General features: G+C 32.0%; 2 protein-coding genes across 4 annotated transcripts in view; one reads left to right on the top strand and one right to left on the bottom strand.

Moving 5' to 3' along the window:
- Positions 1 to 21,124, bottom strand: part of LOC126917064 (RYamide receptor-like) — a 46,429-nt gene that overhangs the window by 5,869 nt on the left and 19,436 nt on the right. For 2 of the 3 annotated variants that reach the window (XM_050723492.1, XM_050723493.1), the window contains exons 2-4: positions 13,637 to 14,040; positions 9,731 to 9,981; positions 8,575 to 8,734 (exon numbers count right to left, since the gene is read on the bottom strand). In XM_050723492.1, coding sequence (XP_050579449.1) covers positions 8,575 to 8,734; positions 9,731 to 9,981; positions 13,637 to 14,011 — 786 coding nt within the window. In that variant the 5' untranslated portion in view covers positions 14,012 to 14,040. Of the gene's footprint in view, positions 1 to 8,574; positions 8,735 to 9,730; positions 9,982 to 13,636; positions 14,041 to 21,124 lie in introns of those variants that run through there. The other variant, XM_050723494.1, reaches the window with a different exon arrangement.
- Positions 551 to 3,764, top strand: LOC126917082 (pancreatic triacylglycerol lipase-like). Its single transcript, XM_050723534.1, has 8 exons — positions 551 to 640; positions 998 to 1,085; positions 1,347 to 1,392; positions 1,573 to 1,721; positions 1,804 to 2,046; positions 2,123 to 2,323; positions 3,045 to 3,177; positions 3,530 to 3,764. Exons 2-8 carry the CDS (start codon positions 1,031 to 1,033, stop codon positions 3,594 to 3,596), a joined length of 894 nt encoding a protein of 297 aa, XP_050579491.1. The 5' UTR covers positions 551 to 640; positions 998 to 1,030; the 3' UTR covers positions 3,597 to 3,764.

The raw sequence follows: 21,124 nt of genomic DNA, 5'->3' as shown, positions 1-21,124 counted from the left end.
AATAAAGATAGATTTCGTATTAGAAATTTTATAACGTTGTAACGTTATAAGCTTTACGTCGCTTGATGTGCTATTCATTTTACGCGATTCCGTGTCATAAATTTTCAACTTACGCTATTTGATAGTTTGATATTTATAAACAGACTGCGGATATTAGCGCAGTCATGCGATATTTAAAGATGAAGAAATTTTCAAAATACAAATTGTCTAATTTAAATGAAAAGTAATATGAAATATCGAATGTAGAGTACAGGTAAGACAAATTTCTGTTTTGATTTCGTATTTTTGATCGTATTCATAAAAATATAAAACTATAAATTTTAATAATAAATATACAATAAATATACATAACATGTACAACAGTATATAACCCATTTATTATTTTCTGTCTTCTTTTGACATTTAAAATTTTAATTACATGCTCAACCATAATCATTGTTAATTATATGCGTAACTACAATCGTTGTTAATTATAGGTGCAATTGCAAGTATCGTTAGTTATTGTTAAAAGCAACATTTCTCAACTATCAATAATGGAAATAAAAGTAATGAATTTAGATAACGTGTAGGTATATAGGGAGGAAATTTGTTGAAATCGCCGTAGTTTGGTTCCGAAGCGGAGGAATTATTGACATTTCTGGTAAGCGAGGGGAACCATTCAAACTGTCAAACCATAATTCTGAGTGATAGACATATCTTCTTGATTTTATCATAGATACGAAAAAATATTAATAAAATCGATATATTTGATATCGTAAGAAATTAACATCATTTCAATATCATATAAATTCCGTTATGTCTTAAGCCGCTTCCACTGCATTAAGGGTTTTCTTAACACTCAAACTATCAATAGTATATAAAAACAAGATTAAAAAATTGTTAAATTTAATTTTTTGATGTTTTGTACAAGTGATCATATAGAATATAACTCATGATCGTACATGGTATGACTTACTAACAAAATAATTTCAATTTTTTTAATTTTCAACTTCATAAGCGACCAAAAACATCCGGGGATTCGTTCTACACGATGACGAAACTTTCTTCTTACATTTTCTTCGTTTTACTCAACATTTTGATAGCAGGCGAGTATTCTAAGGATTTTAATTTAATTCAAAAATGGAGGCGCAATATTCAGAATAAGGAGAGAATTTTTCGTTGTATTATTAACTTTAAGAATATTATCTCCAATCGTTGAAAATATTTCTCATCTTATTATTAAGAGTACATATGTGAATATCTTCACATTTTCTTTCTTAAATAAGAACAGCTATAGAATAAATTATAAATTCGTTATTCGTAAAAGTAGCAATACATATTTGTGACTGTTTGTTGTTTGTTCACAGGTGCTGATGACAATGTTAGTACAATTTTTGTACGTTTATTCAAAAGGTAGCCACTTATGTGCAAAATCAATTAATTCCGACTTGTGTATTTTATAATTACAATCTATTATTTAAATATAAATAAATCGTTTCTTCATTTACCGTAATTCATCTACTTAATTTAATGTATTTTTGCCCGTTTGTTTATTTTTCTTGACTTTCAGTTCAACAGATTTTTTTATTTCAGGGATGGTTCTTACCTTGATGCAAATATATTAAATAAAACTGAATTGGTAACACTGGGAAAGAATCTACGAAAAAATACAAACACGGTATTCTTCATACATGGCTATACAGAGAGCATAAATAGCAACGATGTGGTTCTTGTAACGAATGGTATGTTAGGACTCGAAATTTCGCGATATCGTAGAAAATAAATTTCAATGGAAAATTAATCTCCCTTTGCAAATTATTACAGCGCATTTACAGGCCACGAATAATAATGTCCTTGCAGTCGATTATCAACGAATTGCTGGACTCCCGTACGTAGTTGGTGTGACAATGATCGAGGTAGTCGCAAAAGTTGTTGGCGAAGCTTTGAATATTTTAGCGAGTTCTAGAATGAATTCGAAAACGTTACATGTAATTGGACATTCACTGGGTGCTCAGATAGCAGGAGTTCTTCCAGAAAACATAAACTTCAGACTTACCAGGATAACAGGTGTCGTTTAGGAAGCTAAGGAGATTAACTTTTGAGATTAATAGGACAGTTTAAGAAATTTGTATTTTGATTACAGGCTTGGATCCCGCCGGTCCTTTATTCTACCTTTTAAATCCTCGATTGACCTCTGAGGATGCTGACTTTGTAGATATTATCCACACTGACGCGGGCTTTTACGGAATAACTTTGCGTAGTGGTCACGTGGATTTCTATCCGAACGGTGGTCACAGGCCACAACCAGGTTGCAGCTTGATCAACATACCTCTATCGTCAGCAGGTTTGGATTTTTTTATTCTGAAATATTTTATTTAAAAAATGATAATTTTGGTAACAAATATAGTACGCGAATACTCGCATACGTCCTCAGGCAAAGATACACGAAAGAGTGTGGTCTATAGTTTAATTATTAGATTCTAAACGTTGATCATCAATTGTTTACACATCAGAATTAAAAAAAGATCAGATTTACGAAGATAACAAGATTTCAGTTCGAAGTTGTTTGCAGATTAAAGGAAAAATACATTTGGAAGGATCTATGTTCAACGAATTTAAATTCAAAATGATACAAGTTAAGAAAAAAAATTATGGTCAGAAAACTATATATTGTATTACGTGCTTTTTAATACTGTACATTCGAAACATCAAACGATTAATATTCGAGGAATATATTTTTATACAAAATTTCTGGTTCATTCTTTCATAAATGTAGGTTATACAACAATAGCCAAACATACGATATAATAGTTTCGTTAATATCTTTCGAGTAATTAACGATCGTTATCGGAATTTTTGTCTCAGCAAATGTTCAGGTATTCGCAGATATTCTCAAAAAACCCACGAAGATTATACACAATATCTACATTAAGAATGCTCTCGGTCGTTTATTTATCGAGAGAAAGTAGAAAATGATATTTTATATACAGATAAAAGGAAACGAAAGGCTTCTTTTTCTTCCTTCCGTAGCCAACATTCAACTCTTCCCATTCATTGCGTTACAGATTTCTGCAGTCACCAGAGGTCCTACATATACTATTCAGAATCAGTTAGAAATCATAAGGCTTTCATTGGTAAGTGTCAAAAGGACTGTAACAGCGATCTCGTGCCAATGGGTTTTATTACGCCACATAATACGTTAGTATCATTTTCTGTAATTTATTTTTAATTCCTTATTTGATTATTTTTTCTACAATTTTTAATCTATTAAGTTAGCGATGAAAGTTAATCCAACATTTCATTCCTAAATCTCCAAACTTCCAGTCTTTTAAATTTTCTTTTATTTTGGTGTAAACATTCAACCAAACATTCAAGTTTCTATGCTTCTTAACAGCCTCACATTTTTAAAACATAAGATTTTTAACTTTTAACGTGCAAATTTTCAAATTATCATTTCATCATGGAGAAGAGAAGGAAGTCTCTTTGGCTGTTCCTTCTTACATTTGTATCATTTTTTCTATTCTCTAATTAATTATTATTCTTCTTTTAGGAGGGGTGTATATTCTCTGACAACAAATGCGGAGAGTCCTTTCGGTCGAGGTATCGAAGGAGTGTAGTTAAAATGTTTCCATATATAAGGCGATTTAATCAAAATAAAAGTCATACGTTTTATTCGTGCGTTATGAAACCAATAAACAGTTAATTAATTTGAAAAATATATTTGGAAATATATAAATATATAATTTATATGATATCCAGTTGAAAATAAATTTTTCATTATAATATTTGTCTTGTATTAACTCCTACCTAGTATGAGCATTATCGTATGCATGTGTTCGTGACTTTTATTCGATGCGCTATGTTTGTCACCCGCCGAATTGATATTGGCTGGCTGATTCAAAGAAGTGGATTAGCCTCGAAACGACGATGGTCTATCCACAGAAAAACGTACAAAATATGCGAAACTATGAAATGAAAACTAGAAACTACGTTGCGAAGCTTCGAAAAATTCGTGGCTCGGCCGTTCGAGAAAAGAAGCAGAAACCCGGGAAGCTCGTTTCTCGAGGTGGTTCTTGAATAAAATATAAGCGTTGGTGATCAACGAATTTGATCTCCTCGGTATGAAATAAAGTGATTCTGATCCTTCTTCGGAACAATCAGAGATGCTCTAAAGACGAAGGGATTCTACATTTTCTATGAAACATTCAGAGATATGTTTTGTTCGAAAGACAGAGCGATTCTTGTCTTGTTGGTCTCGGTCGAGAGTTCGGGCAAAGTCCAGGCGGAAGATGGAAAATGTGCATGCTGAGTAGTTGTTTAACGAATGCAAAAGAACTAAAAGTAACCTCCTACTAGAATTAATCATGTTCAAGGCACATTCGGCTATTGATAAGACGGTAGGCATGAAAAATGAGAAGCACTGTTACCACTGCTGAAAAAAATTCGTCTAAATGCTAATATTTCCTTAAAAGTAGCCTCTTATCTTCGAAAATTTGCGTTATAGAATTACTTTAAAAACTTGTTATATTTTCATTCCTTCGGACGGAATATGTTATGAAGATAAAGAGAAAAGTTCTTTCCGAAAAATAGTTTTTAATATAACCATATTTTTCTTTTGATATATTTTTTCAGTACTTAAAGATCTCCTAAGATATTAATTCATGGGCAACATTTTACCCTAAAGCCTTATACTTCAACAAACTGAACGCTACATATTTAGTATTTGACTAACGTTGAAAATTTGTTAAATAAGCTAACTATCAGCTTGTAAGTTTCGTCGTTACGTAGTTGCTTGTAATTTATACTAAGTTCAACGATTAATTCTCTGATATGAAAGAATCGATATGAAGTTCGTGTCTTCGGCACATTGATAACAATACACACTTTGCAAAGGAAATCATTTGTCTTTAGCGATACGCTGTATTTTGTATTATGTTTAGTCATTCTTTCATGGTCGGACGATACATGTTCATATTAGAAACAGTTTACAGTCCCAATGATAAGTGTGCAACATCGTTTGATGCATATCCTGCTTTTAACTCTTTGCACTCGAGAGGCGACTCTCAGTCATCACGGCGTTCCGTGCTGCAACTCCAGTGGCGAGCGAGAGGCGACAGTTCCTGTTTATTTCGACATCTTCAATTGATGAGAGTGCAATTGGTTCGTAAATTGGCTCTTTAACTTTTTGTGTTCTTTGTTAGGAAGTGTAAAGTGTTAGACTTTAAAATGGAGATAAAATATTTACTCTCATATCCCTTCGAAACTATGGTTCTGACAATGTCTCCAACATTAGTTCGAATTTGACGATCATTGCAAAAGTATTATAGTTTAGAAACCTTGAAAAAATGGTTTTCGAAAATGAAATTAGCTCAAATGAAGATGAACTTGATTTTAAACTATTGAAAAATGAGATCAATTGTATTTAAGAATGCATCTTGGTAAATGCTATGTAAATTATCATAAAAAAATACAGAAATTAATATTACAAAATCATATTTTCAAAGATGTAATTATAGATAAATTATTAGAATATAATGTTTTTGTAAGTTAATTTCTATATAAAGTTATTTTACGCTAGCTGTAAGACACGCGCCACGTATATACTAAATCATCCGGAGCAATTGCTACGCCGGATCGAAAAAGTCCTCCAGTGTGTCACATCGGAGACATAAGAAATCACGAAACTGATAGATCGCCGGTGATCTCCTCGCGTCTCAGTTCGAACGTTTCACGAATAAGGTGAAGAAATTGAATTTTATATAAAATAATAGAATTAGAACGGTTCAAAGCGTTACAACAGAATGATTCAAAGTTTTACAAGAGATTGGGTCAAAATGTTTTAACAGATTGGGGCGAACGCTTATATTGGAGGGTTTTTATACTGAGGTTTTAGTCCCTCTGGAGGGGTTGTCGTGTGGTGTATCTCAGAGACCCCTTTTCCGTTACTATTTGGTTATTGTTTCCACGACTGTGGTATGCAGGATGTCTATCCTATTACTGTTTTTGAGCGGGTGGTCTTCCTGAGCGTGTGACAAGTGCAAAGGGTGAATAGAATCTATGTGCTCCATTAGTAAGAATTAATGTCTCAAACTTGAATATTAGTGAATGGTTGACGATAACAATATAGTTAGGTGTAATATTGAATTAAAAATGTTATTAAAAAATATATAATGTTTAAAGTATGGCTTTGGAAAGGTAGTCTTTTTTAAATTATTCATTTCTTATAACATTTCTTTTTAAATAGAATCAGAACGAAGGTGTGATTCAATCATGAAATATTCATTCACAAGATGGAAAAGAGGTAAACTAAAGATTTGTATTTGTATACAAATATTAAATATTAAAGAACAAAATATGTAGTATCATGGACAGATTGCCTAAGAAATATAGGATGAGCCATAAATAATGTTGCGAGAAAGCCTAAGTGCCGACAGGCCCATCAATATGTCATCGATCCTTCAGTTGAATAGTTACGCAAAAAAAGATCTACGTGACCATGGCTACGGATGGTTGCGGAACACGTATGTGGTGAGTCTATGAGAAAAGACAAGGGGACGTTTAAGGGAGAAAGATGAATTAACGGTGAGTTAGTTAGTTGATAAGTCAGAGTGTTGTCAGCGTCGTCAGAGAGTGTTGTCAGCATTGTCGAGGAGGATCGTCCACGTGGAAGAGAGCGTTGGAACCGTGACGACAAGAGTTGTAAATTAATTATTTAGTTATCTTAGTTATAACACATTACTGTATTTATAACCATCGTTTCCTGTTTAATCGATTCTAAATAAATAAAAAAATTCTACAAATATTTTACGTATCCTTGAGAGTTTAGAACAGTCTTTACTTTTGCAAAGTTTGCCTACTCGTGTCACATTATTGTAAATATTTTGATCATTCGTTTGTTTTACGTTTAGTCGATTATGGAACGTTATGATAATTATCGAGTATTGTTCAACTTCTATGGCATTAAACTTCGTTACTGTGACATTATGTGATAATTGCAGCGGTGTAAACATCTCTATCTGTAATATACCTATTTTTAAATGAAATTATATATTTTCAAATTGTTTTGTTTTCCTCGTAATATCGTTTCACTTGAACAGTTAAAGAAACTTATGCGATAGAACGGTTATAGCTCACAGAATCAACAGTTATTACCCAAGCTATTGTCAAACATAGATTATTTTAGCGATATATCGTTAATCGTCCAGCATTAATTGTAAAGACGCAGATATACAAACGCGCTTTACTACAAGTAGAGAGTTGAGCTGTTTGTAATAAAATTTTAGTTATAAATTTCGTAATAATAGATAATAATTAATTAATTATTACTATTAATTAACCTTTTGAATTCCTTTGTCGAGTGTGAGTCGACATCAATTTCGTTTACAGCTACGACTATGTCATGTTACATTCTATATTTTTTAATTTCCAATTTAAATATGTATTATATTTCACAACGTTTGTTTTAACTTAGATAAACAATGTACATGTGCGTGATCCTTTCTTACAACTCGAAATATCAAAATCTCGATACGTTCAAGTAAGTATATACATACAAAAAATCGAAAGATTATATGACGCTGATTATACGCAGATTATATGACGCTGTTTAGATGTATTTTTTGTTTGTTAGCAGTTGTTTGACACAGTCGTTTGATGCAGAGTGATTTTGCTAGCACTTCATTGCCTTTACGCAATCAATGTTAATTAAAACTGTCTCATCATATAGACGATACATTGCACGTGTTGTACTTTGGCTGATTTTGTTAAAGCGAACAACCTTCTCACAAATATAATTAGCAAATATAATTAGCCTCGCTTTGTTTCATGACTCGATTAAAATCGAGTTCGATAAAACTATCTTGTGCTATCGAAATTTTTCAAACGAATTTCGTTATACTTGACCAATCTTTATTTGCCAATTCGACGAATGATTTCTATAATGAGAATATATATAGTTTTTATATATCAAGGAAAAATATATTATTAGTATAGATACTAATATACTTATATAAGGAAAAATAAATTTGAATAAAAGAAAGAAGATTCTTTTGCAAAGTACGAGACGCGATCAAAATATAGAAAATTGTTAGTATTCTTTAGATATAAAAGACTTTAGAATAAGTATCTACTCTTCAGACGTTTTAACTGAAGAGGACGGGAATATTTTTCTGACGCATTTATAAAATCTAATAATAATTTATTTAATAGAAAATAATTTAACAAAAATAATCTACTCAATGGAAAAAGAAAAAAACAATCATCTTTTCTTTCGTCTAGAACACGTGCTACCTAATATCTCTTGTTTGTTTTGGCAATTATTATTTGTCTTGAAGCTTTGAAACATTTGCACGAGCCAAGTATGGAAGCACAATATCACGGAGAGCTCAGAGTACGTGGATTAGTCTACGTGTTCCCCCTGCGTGCTTCTTTTTATATCTAAGTAGACAATCAAACATTCTGAGAGGAGATTCTAAAGGACGAAAGAAAAAAGGAAGAAAAAAGGTATGTTAATTGAAAGCGTCGTAAGCAATAACCTCCTTGTTATTTCACAGAGAAATTTATCTAATGCGATGCGATGCTTTTTTAATACTTTACCTTCCTTTTTGATCGTGCCATTCTCTGGTCTCTGACATTTTCGGCTTCTCCTGGAGGTCTCTTTCCCCATACCATAACAGCGATGCTGGTGTATGTAAACACCAGAACTGTTATCGGTATCACGTACTGAAGAACCAATAACGCTATTGAGTAATAATACCTGTAGCACACAAACACGCGCTTGAATAAAAAGCTGATTCAATAATGTTATTAGAAGCCATTATGCTTCCATAAATTCGACTGGTTAGACATTAATGGTTCTCTGAGGAGATTTTAAGAGCAGCTACTCTCGTTTCCGGTTCCCCTCTTTTTTCCGTATTGTGAAACTTTCGATGAAAGTTTATCCGATTAAAGGGGAAAAATATGGAATTCTAAAGAAAAAATTAACACGAAGGGATGTATTTAAAAAAGAGTCTAGATATTTCATTTCTTTAAATTCAACATATTTCGTGCTACGTGAGTTATCGATAGATTAAGGACATTTATTTAAATTTATATTTCTTCTTATTAAGAGATAAATATTTGAAAAATATTATATCCAACTACGCAGAAAATTAAGGAAGGCAAAATGTATGTTTCGTTCAGAAATGAGTGATACATGTTCAGATATCTTTAAGTAACTGATATAATTTTCGAATTTACAAACAAACAGTAGTTAAAAATGTCACCCGCACCGATAAAGAATTGTTACAATGACGATTAAAGTGAAACACATATATCTCGCTTCATTTATCTTTTTAGTTTTCTCTTTTATTTTTTCGTTGACCGAATAAAGACACTCTTATTTCTAAATTAAAACTTTTACGTATTATTTGCCAATAGTTAAATGTCTTGAGATAATTTACTGCTTCAACTTTAAAGTTCTGGTGGATACCTTAACCTTGACTGTTATGTAAATATATTTTTCGTAACTCGCAGTAAACTTGGGTTATTTACTTTCGAGCTTAATTTTGTCCTCGTAATAGTCGAACTACTCAACTTCATTTTTTTCGTTAATATATTTAGCTTTGTCATTGACATAGATACATAATTAGTGTCTAACCTGAAGTCTGTTCTTAGGGTCTAAATGATTATTAGCGTTGGAATTGATGAATTTGACTTCCATATAGTTCAAATATATAGGTAAATAGATATGGATGAATATGGGGATAATTACTTGTTCTCCATCGACGGCCAAACTTCCGCGCAAATGTATTGATTGCATCTTTCATATTTCTTCGACGGTTGAGATAGCTTTGAAACAATAGCAATAGGAAGAGATATTATCATAGCAAGCATCCAAACAGTTAGAATCAGAAATTGAGCTTGACGTTTGCTCAATCTGGGTTTCAGGGGCCACATAATGGCAATATAGCGATCTATACTAATCGCAACAAGTGTGTATGCGCTCACCAATACTGATACCGCCTGAAAATAAATATTTCTGTATTAACGAATCATCTCTTTGCCATTACTACTTCGAAATTTAAACTTTAGATAAGACATTCTTTAGGTAAAATATCGATATAATATCTACATAATTTCTAAAATGTGCAAGAAGAAGACAGTTAACCCTCACTTGAGAATTTTCACATTCTTTTTCGAGATTAATCAGAAATATCTTTTTCTGTCGTTTTATTTGTATTTCACATCTTAGATCTATAGTTTAACGTTAGAACCACTGTCGATTAAAGTATAAAATTTATGTTGATAGAAGATAAAATTTATACTACTATTTATCTTTTAATAGAAGCTATAAGAAAGGTATATAAATTAAAAAAAAAAGTTTTTGTCTATACTTCATCAAACATTTTTTGTTAGCTCCAAAGCTCAATCCTTCGTCATACGGTTGTAACATACAGTTATAAAATTATTTACTTACTTAAAACCTACGAATTTGTCATTTTGGCCACTTTGGTATTTTCAGTGTGGAAAGAAGGATCTCTATCGAGGACCGTTCCACGTTCCACGTTACTTTCATAAGTTACTAATTAATTAAACAATAAATAATGTTCTCCTTTCAGTAAGATCAATCTCAAATTTCAATGTATCATATCATCTTTACGAAACCATCCGAGAAAATGAATATTCCCATCGCACGTGATTAATAAAAAGCAGCTTTTCTCCCAGACACGGAGCAAACAAAATGAAATTCTATACTAGTAGCGACGCTACAGATCTCAGTACATCTCGAATTTGATTTTCGAAAGCGCGTGAAAGGACAGGTCTATCAGAAGGTAACAACTTGTTACTAACGAGCTATCCCTTTGTCATTTAGTGGCAGCTTTACGAAGCGATGTTACGATCCGCTGATTCGCGAAATCAATGGTTATAGACAAGTTTCGAGGCTCTATTTTCAGCAAAGGAAATTTCTGTCAGTGTTACCTGAATGTAGTTACACGAATATTCTCGAGTATGTTGAGTATAAGGTTACATGCTGTCCACTAGTCGCCCGCGACCATCGCATTCATTGGGTTATATGAACCCATTCGCACTTGAGCGCCGAGTTTAGTCATGGTTTTTGGTCGCTGGGCAACCTGGTCCTAATGATCCTAATATTCGAAGGGAACTGGAATTACGGTTGAGATTTTATGCGTATTACAGCTGAATACGAAATGATACGCGTAATCGAATACGATCGAGTTGATTGAAACCAACAAACGTACGTTGCTCGATTACATATACATAGCTTTTCATGAAACCGCTTTTTAATCTTTAATTAAATTTTATTTATGGTTTATCGAGTCTGTTAATTTGTGAATTTCTTGGGAACTCATTATTGGAATTATGGAAATAATTTTCACGGAGGTTTAATATTGTCGTATAATGAGGTGAAATTTCATAAAACTTTTAAGAGGGTCAGAATACAGATTGGGAATATTACATCGTTAAGATAATTTGTGATGAGAGTTGAGAAAAATTTAATACCGATGTATTATGCATTCTCAATTTTGGCGGAGAAGTTCTTTTCGGGAAGTTTTCTTTAGTGATGTATCTTTTAAAAATTCTTTAGCAATGAATTCCTTTAAGGAATTTTTAGGGTTTCCTATAATACTCAATTTATTGTTTAAATTAAATTGTTTAAACAAGTTTTGTAAGGATTACGATAAACAATTATGGAAACACCAAGTGACTAAGGTAAATAAAATTTTATTTCAATCGAAGTCCGAAATTTTTGTCTAAAGATTATACCCAACTGATTGTAAAAATAATATTTGTACGAACTTAAGGTACAGAAATTTGTAATAAAAATCCTACGAACATGCAACAAAATTTATTCTCTCTCGTCGAATGTCTTCTTCGAGATTGGTTTTTACGGTGTTATCGAGCTTCTAGAATATTTAAGTATACTAGCCACGAAAGTAAAGTAGCCACTCTATTCAAACAAGCGATAGATAAGAGCAACAGGCGATCGTTAGCCTTGGTAGATCAATATTTTCAAGTAAACTTTTGACAAACAAAGTGAAATTTGACAATAAAATGGGTATACACCTCCGTTTATAAATATAAGACAACGATATTTTTAAGGAAATTTAGAGAAATTTGGTTTGAATCGAGTTCACGAAGTCATGAGAAATGCATGGAACAAAAGAACAACGAAACATTTATTCATCGATCCTGAAGGAAGAAGAATATTCATTGTATTATTTATAACTGATGAAACACGCGTGTTTTTCGTATTTCGAGATTCTAAATGGAATAATAACTTTTGAATAAATTCCTAGCGATTTGTTCTCTTTTTCTCTCGGTTTCTGTAAGTGTTCCACTACTTGTGCGCGGAGCTGGTACATATTTAGTAATCTGTCTGAATAATAGAACGTTCGCGCAAGAGTATATTCGAACGGTAGAACGTTCCGAGAGGAAAAAGAATGAAAATGGAAAAAATATAGTAAATTGGTTAATAGTCTACCAGTTCTCTCGATCGAAAGAGTTTTTTCATACGAGCAGTTTATTAAAATCGGCGCGGAATTCGCGTGTGATTAATGAGAAATCGATATTAAACGGTTAGGTCGGCACTGATATGCGAACAGGTCCGGTCATTTCTCCATAGTTACACGAAGCTTGTCGACTAATAAATTGTCCCTCTCGATGGTTGAACATCGCATCTCCGAATGGCGAGTAACGACACTTGTTAATGTCGACATCGTAACTGGAACTGGATTTCCATGTTCACGCGTGTAGCTACTCTGACTTGGACAACCGAATAATTGCTTTTGCTTAATTCGATCAAAATCAACGGATCGTTTCGCTATTCGTCGATTTCGATTTTTCACGTAAAAGCATCAGTTAATTTGATGTAACGGTGAAAATAACGTGGTTAATATGATACATATATTATTAATCGAATCATCGAATATAGAAAAATTAGATTTAGAGATTGTACCATTATTAGGGATATTCATTTCGTTAACAGTTGACTGAAGGTTTATTGTTCGGTGATTGAACTGGAGAATATTGTTTCTCTGCTATAATAAGCTTGAAATGTCTTTCAATATGATTGTATTTTTAAAACAGTAGTAAATAATAACAATAATAAATGTAAATTATTATGCAAAGTTTGTTGATCAGTGTTAGTAGAGGACAATTGCGATGGAATCACTGATTTGTATTTATCGATGGTTAGCTGAAAATTCGAGGAACCTTTCACAATGTGGATTACTTAGTTTTACATCAGCAAAGCATTATTCCTTTAAAAATGTTATAAGAAATATCTCAATGTCTGAGATTCGCTTTGTACTAAAGATATATTCTGCCGGTGTGAAGATTTATTTCCAATAGAACACGAAGTGGAAGGTTCATCGGCGAAGCTTTTGTACATCTTCCATAGTTTTCAAGATGATATCGAAAAGCTAGAAGTTCGAAGTAAAGTTTTTCTTAAGCTTCAGCAACCGAAGGAATATGACACTCTTATTTTTGTTTTATCCTTGAAAATTCGGGCACGCTACATCATTAAAGATCCGCTAGATCTTTTTTTCTACTTTAATACCACCGTCTGCGATAATTCATCCTGCAGGACGATCTTATGATCTTTCCTCACCTATTCATACCTTAGGTACAAGAACAGAAAGACTATCAAGCGCACCTGCAAATAAATTACGATGAAACAAACTTCTGGGCCGAATGGCCAATATTGTAGTATCAGGGTGCTGATAGAGCTGGTTGGTACACAAAAGAGTGCCATCAGGATATCCCCGAAAGCAAGGTTCACGATGAAGAAGTTCGTAACGGTTTTCATTCGGGGACTGCTGTGTACTACGTAGCAAACCAGACCATTTCCAGTTAACGCGACCACAAAAACGGTGCTATACAGAAAGCAGATAATGCTACGAAACCATTTTGTTGAAAATATGCTCTGCGATTCGGAGAAATAGTTGCAATCCTCCGGATTCGTTACGTTCCACGCCTCGAAGTCTTGAAGTCTCTCTAGCGAACGATTTACTTGCACGTCCGTATTCATCGTGACCCGTTTATGTGGAACATTCCGACCTGGAAAAAGATTATTCGGCAAGTTAGGTAACGATTTCGGCACAGGGTAGATTTAAATAAATAATTTCATTCGAACTAAGGATCATTAATGCGAAAGTTTTCGAATTACGTATCTACGATGTTGGAAATAAACAACGCTGATGTGTTTATCGTTAACGAGTAGACTGTGAATATTTATGGAAATTCACGATTTTATAAATATAATTGAGAAAAGGGGAAAAAAGATAAAGGATTTTTTCATCTATTAAATATTACCACAGGTACTAGGAATATGTTATATATTCTTATATATTACACGTCTATGCATTTTGTACCTTTAAATTTCCCATAAGTGCATAAATATCCGGGGTTTAGTTACGTATCGTTATCGAATATTACAGCCAATTGTTACAGTGTTCTTTAATCCTTTGCATCGTTTTCGACCCAATTTAGATATTTGCCCGAGTTAAATATTCGAAAATTAAATTGAATTGTACCTAGTAAACTTGTATCTATATCGTATGACATCTGTTGCTTTCGTACAAATTACAAATTCTCTCGATTACGATGCTTTCATTTCGCGTTCGTTGTTTATAATCGTCTCTACATTTAATCATCCCAAAATATATAAATCGACCAAGAGTTGACAAATAATTCAAGAATAAACGCTGGAAAATTATTCAGATATTATGGGTGGATTAACCGACTACTTTTTCAACAATTTACTCGATAAAACCAATATCGATAGGGAGGAAACTGTGCAACCAGTTAGAACTTGCCACACGACATGAATTTCTAGCTGCGTCGTATTTCGAAATTTAAATGGCGTAACTCAAGGTATTGAGGTTGTTGCAGTCGATATACCACAAAACCAATGTGAATGTGGTTGATGGGATTTCTAGTTTACGAGGCATATTACAGAAACGCTAACTAATGGCACAGTTTCTGCCGAATATCTTTCGCGGAAAACTATTTGGTTAATTTGTCTAGTTTCTACTAGCCTATTCCACGAAATATCAGAAACTTCACCGTTGCAGATTAATTAAAGTTAACTTCCGAACAAGCCGGAACAACGTGAAAATTATTTCGTTCGTTTGTTTGCTTCTATAGAAGCTGACACAGATCATTATTCTTGCTATTTGGTAGATAATGTAGCAAAAAATTTAAAGGATGTTTTCACGAGTCGAAACAAGGTGAAAATCTATCCATCATTCTCTGGAAAGAAGGAATATTCTTACTCTTTCTCGATTTAACCCTGTTATATATGATCAATCGATGGATTAAGAAAAAATTGTCATTTTTACTGAAAAAATTACGTTCATTTATAAACTATTTTATTTCCAAATATATATATGTATATGTTACATTTTGCGTAATTATTATGTTAAATACGATATAAAAATATAAAGACTTATATTCATGCATTCAGCAATTGCATTAACATCTGGCATTAAAAATTTTATTAATATCACAACGAATGGTAACTAAAGTAGGAACAAAATGAGAAATGAACAAACAAAACTCCGATAACGCTACATGTTGTAGGTACTTTCATAGCTTTGACATCAAAGGGTTTGACATATCAAAGGACAAAAGTTTAAATGTTAGTTAAATTGGGCCGCAGAATACCTTTATTTCTGTTTCTCCATGACGAACAGAACAACCTACACGCTTTCCCGTGATTGTAAATGGAACACGACTATTTTCTATTATTTTACTATTTTCGAGTCAAAGCCAATCGGCTTTTTTTTTAGGTATTTGTTGCGTGAACACCAGAAAGCTTATCTCTTTCACGCCTGCTTACCCTTTTATCGAAACGTGAAAAATTCAATGGAGCATTCTACTCGACGAAGAAGACTTTATCAGTGGAAAATCTCATTTACCAGTGAATTAGGTATTCAATTACATTGCGGAAAAAAATGGTCAAATTCTGTTTCCGTTCAACCGAGGTTTTAGTTAATTGAGTGAAACTCGAGCCAACGCTCGTTTTGTGGACGAGTAATTCATCGTAATAATTAAAATACGAAATATCACGAATTAACGAATCCGATTCGAATGTAATTTCATCTTCTTCGTTAATACCGGAATTTCATTCGCGTGTAGCGAGTAGATTTAACCATCTGTTCCATGTCCCTGGTCCCGTTTCGTTAGTCAAATAAAATGTTGCAAAGAAATGCAACTGTTTGTTAGCCAAACATGTAATTCCGTGTATTTTGAATTAATCGAACAGAAAGAGAGAGAGAGAGAGAGAGAGAGAAGAGAGAAACAAAGGCCTGAATATCACATTGAACCGAAAACGGCATCGAAGATTGAAAAAATATTTACTTTATAAAACGTACATAATTGTTCGAAAATAGAAAGTACCTGCATTTTTTATTATTTTTAAAAAAGTATTGAAAGAGGTTTGATAATTCATTTCAGCGTTTGTTTGTTAAAAAACCACCACGAATATTATAGATTTGCATTTTGAAAAGGTTAAAAAAGCAACAATAGCGAAATCATCATATGGATTGTTTTCTGTATGGATATATTTTAATTTGCACAAAATTTACAAGGGAGGGTCAAAAGGCAAGCAATAATCAAAATATTATTGAATGTATTATCCGCAAAAAAAGTGAAAAATTAGAGAATAATTAAAATATCAAATGCTCTGTTTATTGTTTGAAAATAACACGCGTAAAGTTATAGTAATTATTAGATTATTTCATTATGGATGTTGCTTTAGGATAAACATTATTGATAATATTCTAATTTATTTTGAAATGAAAATTTTTAATTAAATTAAGTTATAATTAAATGTATTAATAACTTATAATTAAACGAATTACTTAATAATTATTAATTATATAATTAAATACATAATTTAGCAAAAATTTGTAACTATATAAATTTATGGAGAACTCATGTTTTTGCTATTTCTATGCAGATTTGTCAACTTTCAATCAGCGAAAGCAATTAAACATTCTTTTCATCGTGTTCTTAATAATAAAAAAGAAAGTATTCGTATTTATGATAAATGAAGATGTCTAAAGAGCACATAAGCTAGATGGGTCAAGTAATTTCTCATGAACTGTGATTTGCAATCGGAACATTACGAACAAAAGCAACTGTAATTGAAGTGATTTTCATCCCTTTTCCCTATTCCCATTCTTATTGGGTAAAAAGCACTCATTTATCAAGTTGTCAGTTCTAGACACGCATTTTGTTCCGAATAAAAATATGAAGAATCATTTATTTACAAATATGACAGGCGCTGAAAGCCAAAATGAGAAGGAAGAGGGAAAACTTCATGCGTGAACGCATAAGCCGAAAGCCATTACGAAGTTAAAAAATTCAATTGATGGAAGAGTGAAAAATAAAGGATTACCAGTATTACGAATGTTGGAGTTCTATAGCTTGATCCGTAGGATTTATTTTCCTTCGTCAGATGCAACTATTGTTGAAAACTGGATTTTCAAATATTAAAAAAATGAAAACAATAAAAAATTACAGTTTTAAATTTTAAAAATTACAGTTTTAACAATTAAAAATTACAGTTTTCTAAAATTACAGTTTTAAAAAATTACAGTTCCGTCGCATTCTGGATTAAGATTTAATATTTAGTAGAGAAATATTTTTGGTTAAAAACAGAGACCTCCTAGTTTAGAAGTATTTAATGATGTATTCAAACATAAATATATTTTCTTCGCATTTTCTGAAATAAAGATTTCTAAATAATCTATTGTATATCAAGACTACAAGGGGAAAATAAATTACATTTTCTATTTTATTACAGAACAATAGTTCGAAAATTCACTATATTGTCAATTAATCTCGTTACCAAAAATATGCTTTTATTTAATTTTGAGGTAAAACATGTATTTTTCCACTCTCTTCATAATTTAAAAAATATTGCTTGTCATGATATTAAAATTAAAATACCGAAACTCGTTAAAATATTGAAGATATTAAAATATTGTTTACTTTATACTTTTTTCCATTTTTAGTTATTTTAGAGTAAAATGTTCATTTTTGGTCTGAATATTAAAATATTCCTTTTGATAAAACGACATTAAAATAAAAAATCAACAAGCATGTACTGATATCTTCTTTTAGGATTTTCATATCAAAATAGATTTAGAGTAAGAATTTTTTCATATTTTGCTAAGACGTGTACTTATTAAGTTCTTCTTTTTTGGATTAAAAAACCAATCCATTTGTCATAGTTGTATCTTGTCTCTAAAAATGTCGAGTTGATATAGTATTCCTTGGCACCATCTGTATACTCTACGAAGTTGAATAATCACATTTGTATGCAAATTTGTCGTAAACGCGATAAATATTACAAACTCGTCGCCGTGTGTGTCATACTATCTCACATCGTCTTATATGTTGTATACATACAATTTAACAAAATGTTATTTCTAAATAACATGTTTTCAATCTTATCGTAGATTATGTTTCCACATTATACACCTTCGGTGCGTATTAATACCAGACATGTACTTTTTCCTCATTTTCTAAACCTTCTACAAGTTACATTCGTGTTTATTCAGATGTACATTCTTTTTGCATATTCAGTGAAAAACGATATCTTTTGTTAAGAAGTTCTGTCGTTCCAGAAATTTTAGCATAATCGATCGCATACGCCGACTGTGAATCAATTTATAACCAGTTAACATCACTTACGATTTCTAAAATTACTCGTAAAATTATATTAAGACGAGTGATATAATACACGACGGTAATTTGTCAAAATATTTACAGAAGAATGTAACGTGATCGATATATCAACTATGGCAGCTGAAGGTTAATTTTATCGAATAAATGTTATCTTGTTTCGGATTATTCACCCGATGCATTTCGCCACTCTATAAATTATACCGAGCTCTGTGTGAAGAGATAATACCAGTTAATCTTGCGTTTGATGTGCAAATTTTCGTTTCATTGGTGTTGGGTCAGTATGTATCTTTCATAAGCCAGTAATCTATAGGTCGAAACACAGATAGAAATACGATCAATCGTATCAACATTTATCCAAAATCTAAATTTCCATCTTTGGTTAACCATATTTATCTTGTAGTATCGAGTCAAGTTTTGAATATTTCTACCTTGAATTAAGTCAAGCTTTGAATATTTTAAAAAAGATACGTTGTTACAGATCTCAATAATTAATTGTTCACTTGAGTATTTATTAAAAAGAAGGTAAGGCAAGCTGTTGAAGGTGCTTTACGTAAAATCGAAATTTCCATTTCTCGTTAAAGGGGCTAAGTTTGAAAGAATAGCTATGAAAAATTAACCGAGCAAAAATTAGTCAATGCCCTAGATAGTTGGATCAAACTTGTCGATGGCTATATTCGATAGGTCAGAGGATTTTCTTCCTGAGAGATCCGGAAATGGAAACGATGACATATTTTCATATTTACGTTTTTGTGCTGTACCATCTACCCAAGGTATTTTTAGGGACTGCTTGATTTGTTTTACATCAGAATGATTGAATATGGTAAATCGCCACCTAAAAATGTAAAAGTATAAAAATATAATACATTCTTTATGTTGACATTCGATTTATTCGAAATTCTACATATATACGATTTCTATTTCTTCCATAGACTCGTTCATTATTTATTACTCTCTTATTCCTTTGTCTTCCTACTTATTGTTCGCAGTTCTGTCTCTTTTATATCGTCACATATATCTGTTCCTTGTTATCTTATTTTACCGTCTTATTTTACCATCTTATTTCGTCTTGGGATTAATGCATTATATTCGTATACATTGAAATATAATTAATACGGATGGTGCAATAAATTATTTACTTACTTGCTTACTCACTTTTTCTCTTGAGATTATAGAATTCACGATATCAATTGTCAATTAAATTTAAAGTGAAATTTATTTATATCGAAATGAAATTTTTAATTAAACGAGAATTAAATTTAGTTAAACGTTTAACTTGTTCAACATCCGTAGTGCAGTGATAATTGTTACAATGAGCAACCTGTATATGACAAAACGTAAAACTGCCCCTAAATTTCATGAGCTTGTTACGAATGAATCGATGAACGTTACGTGTTCACCGCCGCAATTTTAGGAGAAAATATCGCTCCATAAACATGGTAGATAACGATGAACGTGCTAGATGCATGTATCTTGAGGCGTCAAGGATCAAAGGTCAAATGTTCTACGTACATACACCGGAGATATACGATACTAGGAAGTAGGGCCATTTCAATTTCAATCTGTCTTGTTGACGGTATACTTTTTGTTAAAATGTATGTAGTTTGCAAATATTGAGCATTTGTTGATTCTTAAGCCTGTATGCGTACCCACGTTATGTTCAGATAAATTGACTGGGGGAGTCAATTACCACTTTCTCCTGAGAATTTTTCTTCTCTCGTCTTATCACACGAGGGAATCATCTAACGATCTACGCGGTGACTTACGTTCAAGTTAAAACCGGTAAGAATAATCGCTTTCCTTTATAAAATTCTGAAATATTCTGAACGTTACAATCCTGAATCAGTGTAATATTGTGGATGAAACGCTTTAAAGCCAGCATTATGAATTCGTTCGATCAAATTAATTTTTGACATTAGATTATTATGGCTTTTTGCTTTATTCTAGGATTTTTCAATATTTTTACACGTCAATCGAATTTATTATAACCGCGTCACTCGCGCTGGTATTTTTATTCCTACGTAAAAGTTCATTCTCCGTGAAAACCGACAAAAATTTGGCTTGCAAAATAACTTTTAAATTTTTTACTTTATTTTCCTATCCCGTACGTAATATAAATTTACATCTTAAACAAGCAATTTTTACTTCTAACTGCATATATTTTCAAGTATCGTTTCGTAACAATAAATAAAGAAATGATATCATCTGATAAACAATATTATATAAAAATATTACATCTGTATAGTTTCTTTGATATTAATTTCGATTTTATCGGACTTAATTCGGAGTATAAAATGAGTGTACCACTTACTTGCGTGCTTATTATTTTGTAAATTTCATTATGACACTCACTTTAATTACTGTGGAATTTTGCATATATTGGGTTGCCTGGAAAGTTCGTTCCGATTTTTAAGGAATTTGGTCGACGTGAAAGATCGTATTGAAA

The sequence above is a fragment of the Bombus affinis genome, chromosome 6 (genome assembly GCF_024516045.1).
Source record: "Bombus affinis isolate iyBomAffi1 chromosome 6, iyBomAffi1.2, whole genome shotgun sequence".
In the NCBI taxonomy this organism is placed as follows: Eukaryota; Metazoa; Arthropoda; class Insecta; order Hymenoptera; family Apidae; genus Bombus; species Bombus affinis.
Note: the sequence above shows the minus strand (reverse complement) of the source record. Positions and strands in the feature narration are given on the sequence as shown.

Coding starts and splice junctions, on each gene's coding strand:
- LOC126917082 (XM_050723534.1), top strand. CDS start 1,031: ATGACGAAACTTTCTTCTTACATTTTCTTCGTTTTACTCAACATTTTG. Junction 2,324..3,044: donor CATACCTCTATCGTCAGCAG/GTTTGGATTTTT, acceptor ATTGCGTTACAG/ATTTCTGCAGTCACCAGAGG. Junction 3,178..3,529: donor TTTATTACGCCACATAATAC/GTTAGTATCATT, acceptor TTCTTCTTTTAG/GAGGGGTGTATATTCTCTGA.